Below are 12,912 nucleotides of genomic sequence, written 5' to 3' on the forward strand. Positions count from 1 at the left end.
TGTGGGAGCTAAGATCTGAAGACTGAGAGTGATCTTGGGGAACAGCATTGCAGGCAGAGGGAACAGCTCATGCGCAAGCCCAGAGGAGAAAAGAGCCTGACAAGCTAAGAGGCACCCACACAAGACAACTGGGCAGCACGTGAAACCGCCTTTTACCTTTCTGACTGAAGAGCAGCTGGCATCGTGCAAACCAAACCCCCTTGTTGATGTGGACGGTGCATTCGCTTTACATGAGGGAGAGTCACCGTGAGAGGGAATGCGTCACTCAAACCTTGGAGTGTCTGGTTCTCAGGATTTCAAACTGGGACTGAGTCATAACACCGGCCTTCTTGGTTCTGCAGCCTGAGCAAATTTCCATAATAAATCTCCTCCCATATGTCTCCGCCCATTGGTTCTCTCTCTGGCAGGCAGACTATTACATTTGTATTGTTAACAACATCTAACTCAGCTGATGGCTTTCCTTGCTTGGCAAGTTCTCAGTTCACAGGTAATTGGGTGAGCAGGAGGGTGCAAGATGCGACTTCACTATTTGGTAGAAAATATTTGTCAAATGTATCTTTAAAATACTGTAAAGTATTCAAGGGTGTAGTTCCTAAAATCTCAGGAGCCTATTGTTTGATTAAAATTTTGCTTAACGTTCTGAATCAGGCACATGGGATGTTTAGATATGAACAGAAGTCTAACTTTGAGTTTGCTATTGCTAACGCTGACACCCATAGTTGTAAAGAACTATAGTCTTTTGAATTATGATAGAGCTTATGTAGAGACAGAGCCCAGGTAACTTACCATGTCACTGCCTGTCTCCTGATATCATTGCCCTGTGCCTGCCATGTGGCATCTGATGCCTGGATGCTGACACAGTGCAGCTTCTTCTTCAATCTCAGGCATGCATAGTGGCGGCCTGAAATTACAACGTAAGAGGGCAGCACTAGGGATAGAACTCATGTCTCTTAACTTTTCCTAAAATTCCCAACTGCTTCCTCAAGCCTGATCATTTTCCAGACCACAGCAAACGGGCATATATTTGTTAAATGGTTGCTTTTCTAACAAACTGGATTAGTACTGTGGGAAGCCCATTTCATGATCCCACCGGATCTGGGCTTTGTCCTGAATGCCTGGACACAGCCATCATCGCTGCCCACGGAGGGCCAGGATCTGGGCACAGAGAGACAACAAAGCAATGAGGACGAGCAGATGAGAAAATGGTAATCCCAGCTTGAGTGGGTCAGGGTAGAGAGAAAACTAATTCAAAGGCGGCTTCCTGAGAGAGGTGGCAGTGAAGCTGGGTCTTGGAAACTGTAAGCTGGCACTGTGAGATCTCCTGCCTCGTCGTCGTCTGCCATGCCCAGCTTTGCAGTTTGTCCCAGAGAAGCACACAGTAGGCTGTTTTGAGCTCTTTGCTCAGACTCTTACCTCTCCCTAGAATACTCATCTCACCTGTTTTCTTGTGGTTGAGTCTTACTTATCCTTCATGTCGAACCTCAGCATTCCTCTCTTCCAGGAAACATTCTTTAAATCATTAGGTTGGGCTACTTACTTGTGGCCCATTGCACGCTTCTCACCCTTATGTTAACGTTAGCATCTCACCCTTGTGTTAATGTTATTGAAATTGTCGGTTACTAGAATTGCCCTTATCTTTTTCATATTCATATATATCATCTATCATCTATCTATCCATCCACCCACTAGTCTATCCTTCTAATCTTTATATTCACTGTCACATGCTTGATAACATTTTGAAGTTGAACTCATTATGACTTTCCGCTAAAATTCTTCTTAATCTCACTGTGGGATTGGTTAATGTTGCCTGGGGTGGACCTTGGCTCTAATGCAGAAGTGGTTGGGAAGCCTGCTTTATTGACCCCTGGCCTCAGTGTTCTGCACAGCTGCTGCTTACTGGGAACTGAGTGCAGTATGTAGGCTTAACAGCTTTTGTTGGCATGGCGATTGCTTCAACATTTTGGATACTGTCACTGACTTCAAAGTGCTGAGTGTCTTCCTTCTTGGTCTATGGATGACACATTCTTTTAGCTACACTGTTCTTGGCTGGTGTTCGGGAAGACATCACATGGAAGTGCTCAGGTAGACTAACAGCTAATTCTAGACTCTGAAGCAGTTGTTCAAGGACAAGTGGATTTAGCAGCTGTTGTTTTACAAGTACTAGTCACACAGTCATACAGACTGTGTGGTGCTGATGTGAGGACAAGCATCTAGATAAATGGTTTTAGGAGCTCTGTGCCAAAAATGAGGACTAAGTATGTATTTATCATTATTAATCAGTGTCGCTGTCTTCCCGTTTCCTGGACATTTTCTCTCTCCCTTTTGGTGAATTAGATCTCCAAGTAATTCTCTCAGAAACAGTTTGAGTTCTTTCTATTCTTTGCTCATGACAAAACTGAAGTCAAATGCTAACTCCTCTGTGAATGTTTAATCAAGTAACATCATTTCAAAGATATTAAATCCTTTCAGTAGAACATCCTTCTGATCACACTTGGTACACGATTACTATAGTGTATTTTATCTCTGAGAGTATGTTTTATTGAGATTAAGTTAGCCTACTTTTCACCTACCAGGCAATGAAGCGGCCTGGCAACCAAGGGTCCCATATGCTTATTGTCCTATGCTTGATGAATATTGTTTATTCTTTTCTTACATAACAAAGGGGTAGGGGAGCCCTGGAAGACAAATGATCTTCATGCCAGCAGCAGTCAAGACAATGTGAAGTTCTTGCCAAGTCCTCCAAATAAGCCAGAATACAGAGCAAAGAGGCTTTTGGCTTTTGTTGTGGAAGAGGAATTGTTAGGGAAGAAGAAAGAGTCCAAATAGAAAAATGGCAGCATCCACTGAATATAGATGTGTGATGATGCATGGTTTTCTTGGAGGGCTTGGGTTAGAGCAGCATATGAGGGGCTGATAAGGCCAAGTTAGCCAATTTAAGAAATTTTGTTGATGTCTTGCAGAATATGAGGACATACTGTTTTGCCTTCTCTGGGATACCTATGTCCTCAGAGATACAACAAAAAGTTGTTTTTGATTCTCTGATTCTAAAAAAGCCATGGCTGCTTTCCTTCCTCTGCCCCATGCTTGCACACAGATTTTCAAGTAGAACTCAAACTTCATTGAAGTTAAAAGGAGAGTTGATCGAGTTATGAGCATGAGGAACCTGGGTCCCAGATTACTTATCGCTATACCTCTTCTCTACTCACAGGTTGTGCAGAAATCAAGTAAAAAAATTCAAGAAAGTGGCTTCCAACTGCAGGGTTTCTGAGGAAGCATCATGAGAATTGTGCATTTAGTAAAATGGTCAACAGTTTTTATTTTTTTGAGTGCTGCATCCATTTAGATATGGTCACACTGATGATCTGTAATGACTGCGATATCTGTGGTACATATGTGGGGGTGGAGGGTGAGTGTGGGAGAACTGATGCAAAAGGTTTACTCCATTCTCCACAATCCCCTCCCAACACTTGTTCTAAATGTAGAATCAGCCTCATAAGATATTCATGTCATGAAACTTTAATAAGGTATTACTAGTGGTTGACGGATATTTTGACAAATTCAAAGAATAAGATTCCACAACTATGCCAATAACTTAATAGTTTATTAGTCAGTCAACAATATTACAAATATTTAAAAATTACTTAATATAAATAGTTGGCAGCAAACTATTCCATTACAGAGTTAAATTACCAGTACAACAGACAGACTGGAGATTTAGACACCTGGGAGTTAACAATAAACTAAAATATTTTAACGAAAATTTTTAAGCTGAAGGTTTTTACCTAGTGTCCATAAAAGCATGGGTTCTCTTTTTATTTAGAAAAAAATAAAAAACGGCTTTAACACCCCATTAGGAATATAAAATAAAATCAACTGAAAATATTAATTTGCATATCAAAGAACCATTTATAATTACAATCCAAACACTCCATAAACCACTTGTGCGATTCTATACAGAAACTGGGAATTAGAAACTAGTTGCTTTAATATTACAAAGATTTCAGCTCCAAAAATAATTCAACATAAAATAAACTTTAGCAATTAGTGTCATAAAATTATATATTTCCACATAAAAATACAAAATAATATTAATGACAAGAATATGAAAAATTATTCCAAGTATTTTACTACTATTAAAATAAAATAAAACCCAAAAAAACAAAATAGAAATATGCATGAAAAAAGTCTCTCCTTTTGTTAGCAAAACACTATCCAAAATAACTACAATCATTTACATCAGTACAAAGATTTCTGGATTTAAAAAATAGTTGCAATGACAAAAGGGGTATCTTTTCTGACAGTAAAAAATGACACTGTGGATAAAATCTGCAAAATATGCAATGAAAAAAATAAATTTGCATTAAAAAGGTTTACACTGTTATTTTTTTTTTATACAAACATTAGAAACAGTATTGCACATCACAACACAGAATCGAGGTTAGTCAGCCTTCCAAAATGTGTTATATTCAAGTTTTGTAGCATCTTTGAGGAGAGGCTCTATGCAGCCAGATGCAACAGGGATAAAATATCAAGTGTTTTCCATACACAAATATATAAATGCTAAATGTTTCCTTCTTAACAAAAAGTGTGGATTTTTAAAGTATTTTTTCCTCCACAGTCATACTTTTGGGCAGCAATAAGAACATTTAGAGAACATAAGTGAAGAAGCTTTGAAAATACAAAAATACAATCAAAATTAATAATTTTCTACAAAAATAGTAAAATAAATATGATCTGTAAATTAAAAAAATTTCAATACAGTGTTCAACAGTTAGAAAATAAGAATGTAGTACATAAAAGGCAAAAAAAAAAAAAAAAAAAGAGGTAGGGGTGAGGGGGGGAAGGAACAAACCATTAGACTAATAAGCTTCAATTGCAACAGAAATGAAGGTAAAACAAACCATACATTTCTGTCATCTTTACCCGTGGCGAAGAGGGTGTTCTTTTACATTTCCCTTCATTCCCAATATTTATTTCTGTTTAAGAAGGGAAAGTGATTTTCAACATCTCCAATTATTTTCATCATATAATTTATTCTAGTGTTCATTATTTAATACATGAAAAGGCTCTTCAAATTTTAAACATTAAGCAGAAATTATGAAAATAAAGTTTAAAAATCTGCGAAATTAAATATCTAAATAATTAACATTGCAAAACTACTGATTTCTTTCCTAAATTCCAAAAATTGAGGTATAGCAAAGGAGATGTCATCAGTCAAAAAAAGTGTGCCATAAAATAGCTGACTGTTGGAAAAATCTCTCACAGAGATATAAAAATAGTGCATAACAAATGTCAAATGGATCAGGGTTGGCAGGGTTAAGGTTAGAAAAGAATACTCCAAAAATCTGGAGGATCATGGTTTAAGTAACAAATAGGGAACACTGACAAATAAATTAGTAAAAAGCTCTTCTGAAAACAGCATCAACTTTAAACATTAAAAACTTGAACCACAACCACAATAAAACAGCAGAGTTAGACATGAACCGTATTGTACAGTACAAAAGCACACCAGAGACAACCAATGTTAAGATCAACACTTTGCTCACATGAAGGATTGTCCCAAGGGGTTGCTTGAAGACAATACCCCTTGTAATTTTCTCTCTTTAGAGTCAAGAATCTTAGTTCTGCATTTAAAAAAACAAACATTTACCATTGTTGGTGCTTTGCTTAGATTGCAGAGTAACTCTGACATTAAAATACAGGGACTGGTTACATTAAAAATGCTCTAAAGAGAAAAACATCCCTACTGATTTTCTAATAGTGTTCAGTACCAAGAGAAACTGATTAGCTGTCGCTCATTTCCATGCCACTTTTCCCAAAATTGCAAGCAAAGCCATTACCAAAATTCCTTCATCAAAATTTTTTAAAAAAGCAATTCCTAACCATTAACAATGTTCCATGCAACAGTGACCCCAGTTTAGACAGAAGACCCCAATATACATAGATCAAACATGTAAGCAAGTTCAAGCCAGATTTCACCATTGTCTTTAAGGTAAAATTGAATTTTATGCAACTAGCCATCTGTATATTTCCCCATCTCCATTTTGACTTTACTTAGGTTTGCCAAAGTTTTGCATTCTCCTATCAAGTTCGCTCATTGAAATATGGGCCTCTTGTGGGTCTTGCATTTGGTGACTGGTTAGCAGTGTGCTGGCCATCTTTGGTTTATAAAGGATGTCTTAACCGTGAACTATCAAAGGGGCTAAAATCAACTTTCTTTAAAAGTCTAGTATTTCTCTTTTATTCAGTCTTTTATCTATACTATATCACTGCACATGAATTAGAACCGCACATCACAAAATTGCACAGAGATTACAAGTATTACATCCAGTCTGCATAAAATCGAGTTCCACTATGGACCAGATCACAAAATGGCTGCACTCTCTAATCTAAAACTAATATGCATATTGTACACATGTAGGGCAATTTTTTAAACTTGAAGTCACAATAATGCATGCAAGTTTGCTTTTTCTAAACAAATTTTATAATTTGTTCATGCTACCTAGAGTCAAGAGAGCTGTTTTTGAACATTTGCAATACCTCACCTCTTGTTATTAATAGTTCTAGTGCATGCATATGGTGTATACAGGTAAGTAAACATGCATTGTTTTTCACATTCTAAAACTATGGCAGTTTAGGCCATATTGTGCTGCCTGCATTTTATCTGCAATGCAGTGTGTCTCTAACGTTTTCAATCCCGTATTAATAGGTGGCATTTGCACATAACACCTATATAGCAGCAAAGCTAATACAGCTTGTGATTAAAAATGTTTAAAAATAGCTAATAAATCAGATTATCTTGAGGTATTATTTCTCGCAAGTCAAAATGGAGAGCAAAAAAATCAACCCTAATTTTAGTTTATGTATACACTGAAAATAGCAACAATAAAAATAAGCATTTGTAGCAGACATATTCCATCTTCACTATTATTTTTGCTACCTTTGGTAAATTTCTGGGGCAGATCTTGAAGTTAAAAACCCACGTTCAGAAATAAGTGCACGCTTCACCCACTCCATAGCAGCAGACTGTTTGCCCCTACGCAAAACATTCTCGTATCTAATCTTAACTTTACATATAAAAATAACTTGGAGAAAATACAAAAAAACATTTTATTTTAACATGAAAATATCACAAAAATTAGTAAGCCTGAGATGTAGGGTTTTGGTGAAAAACAAGAGGCTTGTAGTGTTTTGGCTGCTGATAAAGATGCATGTATTGAGCTGGGTGAAAGCAGAAGAATGCACTTATTTCTTCCGCATGTCAGAATCTTCAGACACAGTAAGCCACATGCAGCCTTTCTCTCCTGGTCCAACAGAGGCAGGTGTGCTACTCCTAGTTCCAGCGGAAGTGGATCTGACGTGGGCGGTCAGCACCTTCCTTTACCAATGGCTTATGGAACTCACGTCCTGCACGAGAGTGGATATTTGCCCAACAAAACTCACAGTAATACTGCAGGCAAGTGACATTGGCACAAAAAAAGGGAGCAAATTTCCCACCACAGCGTGCGCCCTGGCATTCATCACACATCTGGTCGTCTAGCACATATGGCTTCACCTCCACCTAGAAAAGGAGATGGGAGATGACAACGTCTTAGCAAGTCTGCTTCAGAAATCATTTAGTAATAATCTAAAATATGCTAGAGAAAAAGACAACACAGCATTGACCATTGAGAAAGTAGGCAGTTTTCCGAAGAAATGCTTTACCACAGAGTAGGTTAGAAAATTTATTTTGTTCTTGAACTAATCATTTTTTATATGATGTTTCATGCTCCTAATTGACCATGTGATTAAATAATCACTTAGTCTGGTAATTTTGCTATATGTTTGGCAATGTAATCCTCAGAAGATTATAAACTGAATGGTATTTACTGTATTTTCCAATGACAGAAAATAATTTTAAAAACTACAAAAATCTGATTTCTAAAACATTCCACCCTGACTTTCCTGAAGTAACATCATAAAAATGCCTGTGCATTCATATTTTCAGAGGTTACTGTGAGTGAAAAAGCAGACAAATGGTTTTTACATATTTGTCCCTTCATCCCAATACCACCTGTGAGCTGGCAACACCCGGACAGCACCGACCTGGCAGCACCCACTTCTCCACAGGTGAGCTGTACCTGCTTGTACGTAATGTTCAGAACCGGGGCCATGGATAATGTTATTATGGGCATGTCTAGACTTTTGTGGATTTATAAGATAGAAAGTCAAAGTCCCACTGTGAAGGCCTGACTTGCTAGAAGACCTCAGACTCCACTAAGGTCTAATTGCTAAATCTCTTAATCTCCTCTGTTAAATGAGGATTAAAGAACCTGCCCAATCCAGTGAAGACTACATAATGCAAGTAAAACCATTTAGGACAGTGCCACCGTATATACTCTGTAAATTAACATTAGCTACTATTAGCCAAGACAGCCTTGCTTTCTTGCTTTTTTTCTGAACCAAAGGTTACTACTACCTTTGTCCGAGTGAACAGTGTTAGGCAGCCTAAAACCTCAACCTTTCCTGAGGAGGGCAGAAAAACTGGAGTGTATTAGTAGTTTGACTTAAGGTAGTGTTTGTCCACAGTAAAAAATAGTGACCCAACAATTTCTACTCTGAATGTATTCTATTGAAATACTTGCATTTGTGCAGAAATTGTATATGTAAGGGTGTTTTCTGCAGCACTATTTGTAATAACAATAATTATAACTGGAAATAATCTAAAAGTTGATGAAAAGAACTGCAGAAAAAACCTTTCATAGGAAGGCAATGGATTCCATTGTTTATATTTGCAGTTCTTTTCATTACTTATTTCTGATTAATACTAATATCTATTTAACTTTGCATGTGTGAAACAGAGTTTCAACAATTCTTAACCTATTCTTATTTTCCATAATACCTTAGTATAGGGGTGTCGAACTCAATCAGAGAAGGGGCCAAAATCTAAAATCCAGCCTAAATCGCAGGCCGAATGTTTACTGAACAGTCATAAAATGACAATGTCATAAACTGACAGCGGAGTGCAGTGATGACAGAGCGGTGCGGGCCACATTGCAAGGCCTGGCGGGCTGGATTTGGCCCGCGGGCCTTGTGTTTGACACATGTGCCTTAGTAGCACATATCTGGAAAAATAAACTTCTCTTAGGGATTTCAAAGCCTGTGTAAGAAGGCATGTTTCTCGCCGAAACCGGTTTGGCTCAGTGGTGGAGCGTCGGTCTGCGGACTGAAAGGTCCCGGGTTTGATTCCGGTCAAGGGCATGTACCTTGGTTGTGGGCACATCCCCTGTAGGGGGTGTGCAGGAGGCAACTGGTCGATGTTTCTCTCTCATCGACGTTTCTAGCTCTCTATCTCTCTCCCTTCCTCTCTGTAAAAAATCAATAAAATATATTATTAAAAAAAAGAAAAAGAAAAAAAGAAGGCATGTTCACCTGCTCTGCATATGAGTTGCTATTTAAGAATCAATACTCTGCCCCAAGTAAGTGTCCTCCATTCTCACTTTGGAAACAAAGAGGTAGGAGGTATGACAATGCAACAATCTTTTTCCTCTGCGTCTGAATATTAAACAACTACAAATATGTACAATACAAATAATTTCCTCTGTGACTATTACTTCTCTGCAAGAGTGGGGGTTAGCCTACATCAGTGGTCTACAGCATGGCTGCGCATTCCAATCACCTGGGGAGAACTGGCTGCATCCCAGACTAATTACAGCAGAATCTCTGGGTGGGACCCAGATGTCAAGGTTTTTCTAAAGCTCCCATGTGACTGTAGTGTGCAGCCAAGTTTCAAAACCACTGAATTAGAGAAATTCTAAGGTTCAAAAAAATTTCATATTTGAATAAAAGCAGAGTCCATTCTCGTTCCCCCCTCCCCCCCAATATTTTAAGTAATAAGGGAAACAAATAAAACACTCTGCATGTAATGAACAAAACTTATGCTGTACTTCTTTTCTAAATGGCATGGTCAACTAGCATTAGTTAATCAACTCCCCTGTGCCCCAAATAGTCTTTTATTGTGCAAATAGTCCCCAAGAAGCAGCTTCAAAACATTGTTACACTGGAACATAAGAACGCACTTAAGTTAAAGCTACTAATTAGAATATAAAAAGTTAATTTACCTAATATTCATAGTATATGTCATCTGTACTAAAAATATAAACATGGTAACTTTAGAATATTGCTTGGGTTTATATAGAAACAATTCACAGATTTTAGTATGAAATAGATTTGTAAATGAATAACTGAGTTTTGTCCAATCCTTTTCCCTATTTTACTAGTAGATAGTAATTGGTACTCAGAATTATACAATGGGGTGGCTAGTTTTCAGTTAGCATTAGTAGGACTTCCTAAAAGTTCTTATTGTGATGACCTAACAATACTACTAAAGAGAAACTGTTTTAAAGTTTAGGATTATTATTTTGTATATGCAGTTTGTTTGCACATTTATTATTGTGTATCTTTAGATAAATATGAATACATTTTTATTTTAAACTAGAAGCCCAGTGCACAGATTCATGCACCGGTGGGGTCCCAAGGCCTGGCCTGCGCATTCTCACAACCTGGGACCCTTTGGGAGATGTTGGAGAGCCAATTTCAGCCCGATCCCTACAGGCCAAGCCAAGTGACCCCACTGGTGCACGAATCTGTGCACCGGGCCTCTAGTAGGCATATAAGATCTTTGGTTAATCTCTTCCCACCCTTCCCTTTCCTTGCTTCCCTCTGAGATCCATCAGTCTGTCCCATGTTTTCATGCCTGTGGTTTCCATTTCTGCGTTGAGCAACTGCCCCCTCCCCCCCCCCCCCCCCCCCCCCCCCCGGTGTTCAGTGCACGTCATAGCTACCAGCTGGTCAGCTGGTCCCTTAGGCTTTTATATATATATATATATATATATATAATTTATAACAAATGAAAAATAAGTAGCACTTAAATAGCATTTAGTACCAAGCTCTGTTCTCAGTGCTTCAACATATGTGAATTTATTTAAGCTTCAAATAACTGTGAGCAAGCCCAGCCAGCATGGCTCAGTGGTTGAGTATCGACCTATAGACCAGGAGGGCATGGATCGATTCCCAGTCAGGGCCCATGCCGGGTTGCAGGCTCGCTCTCCAGTGTGGGGTGTGCAGGAGGTAGTTGATCAATGATTCTCTCTCATCACTAATGTTTCAGTATCTCCCTCTCCCTTCCTTTATGAAATCAATAAAAATATATTTTAAAAAATAACTGTGAGGGTCATATTATTACTGTTATCCATTTCATAACTGAGGAAAAAGCGGCACAAAAGGGGATTAATTTGCCCAGAATTACAGAGCAAATAGTGGAAAGGGGACCCCAGGCAATCTGGCTCCAGAGTATTAAACCAAGCTCTGCCTCTATGGTTAGAAAAATATTAAGACCTTATTGGCTAATAACAATTTTTAACATGCCTTAAAATATATTTTTTATATTATACCTAAAGTTTAAACTATGTTAAAAACTTTGACATTTCAGACTTAAAGGACTATAAAAATATTCAATGTTTGAATTATATTAACTCATCATTATTCTTATTATCAGCATCTTATCTAGGACAGAAGTGATTTTCCAATTGCAACTTACACGTTTATCAATATCACCATGCTGAAGCTGCACAAACCGAGCACTGATGGCAGCAATATAGCTCTGTTGATTGGAGAAAGCAACTCGACCAGCACCTTTAGGGTATTTTAGCTCAGGATCTGTATCAATTCCTGCATAACAAACTCCACCATACAGCCGGTCCATGATCATAGCAAGTTCCACTTGAAAAGAAAAAGAAACAATGAAATGTGAGAGAACACAGTAAATCAACAACATTTAAATGCTTTTTAAAAAAGTAAATGTCAATTTGATACATAGTTTGGATACCATTGTAATTAACCTAGTTATTAATAACTAGAAGCCTGGTGCACGAAATTCATCCATGGGTAGAGTCTCCTAGGCCTGGCCAGCAATCAGGGCCTATTGGGGCCATCTCACCCAGTCCTGATCGGGGCCCAAATGGCTAGGGCCTGCCGGCTGCCAGGCAGGGCCTACAGATTGGAGGAGGGACAGGGGAAGGTTGGCTGACCACGGAAGGTTGGCTGTGGGAGCACACAGACCACCAGGGGGCAGCTCCTGCATTAAGTGTCTGCCCTCTGGTGGTCAGTGTTCATCATAGTGACTGGTCGATCAGTTTTTCTGGCCACTTAGGCTTTTACATACATACATAGGAGAGATGCAAAGGGGGAAACCAGCCATTATAGGCATGTCATTTGAACAGCTTCACCAGCAGCTATAACTTTATACTCCCCAGGAGACTGGACAAGACAGATACATGGCCAGAAAGGTGGGGGACCAGGTAAGATGATTGCTGTCAGTCAGATCTGGGAGCAGAGGTCATTGGCCAGAATAGGCGTGGTCGCTGTAAGGGGGCAAATTTGGGATATTTAATCCCCTGAACAAAGGAATTCACTCTCTATGTTCTTGGTTTCTCTTGCTGCTCTTGGGAATCTTGACGACTCTGGTCTTTGGGGCTCTCCTGCATTCACACCACACAATGGACTAATGGACTGTAACTAGTCTGATGCTGAACAGGACCCAGCTCCAACATGTAGGAAACTCTGGAACTTGACTCTGCTTCTAGCTTTACCGAAGGGATAGGATTCCACAGAATTGGAAATAAGCTTTCTATTGTACTTCATCCTCCCAAGTGGGCTTCCAGAAATGCTTATGCCAAAGGTACCCCCCTTCCATCTGAAAACAGTTGAATGTTGTTGTTTTTAAGCCAATCCCTTCACTTTACACTAAGATTCCAATTGCTCTCACTACAGAAGAATTACTTTAGCAAATCCCCTCTCAACTTTCTGTACAAGTGATTTTTCTCTCTTTACTGGGTCCTTCCCAATAATACTGTAATTTGTCCCATCTTAAAA

At 38.7% G+C, this 12,912-nt stretch overlaps 1 protein-coding gene across 8 annotated transcripts in view; it reads right to left on the reverse strand.

Moving 5' to 3' along the window:
• Positions 1-3,580: 3,580 nt before the first annotated feature.
• Positions 3,581-12,912, reverse strand: part of CPEB2 (cytoplasmic polyadenylation element binding protein 2) — a 59,902-nt gene continuing 50,570 nt past the window's right edge. For all 8 annotated transcript variants that reach the window (XM_084897010.1, XM_084897009.1, XM_084897007.1 and 5 more), the window contains 2 exons: positions 11,579-11,760; positions 3,581-7,561 (listed from right to left, as the gene is read on the reverse strand). In XM_084897010.1, the coding sequence (XP_084753136.1) occupies positions 7,334-7,561; positions 11,579-11,760 (410 nt within the window). In that variant the 3' untranslated portion in view covers positions 3,581-7,333. The remainder of the gene's footprint in view (positions 7,562-11,578; positions 11,761-12,912) is intronic.

This window comes from Pipistrellus hanaki (assembly GCF_964339955.1).
Source record: "Pipistrellus hanaki genome assembly, chromosome: 1".
Classification (NCBI taxonomy): Eukaryota; Metazoa; Chordata; class Mammalia; order Chiroptera; family Vespertilionidae; genus Pipistrellus; species Pipistrellus hanaki.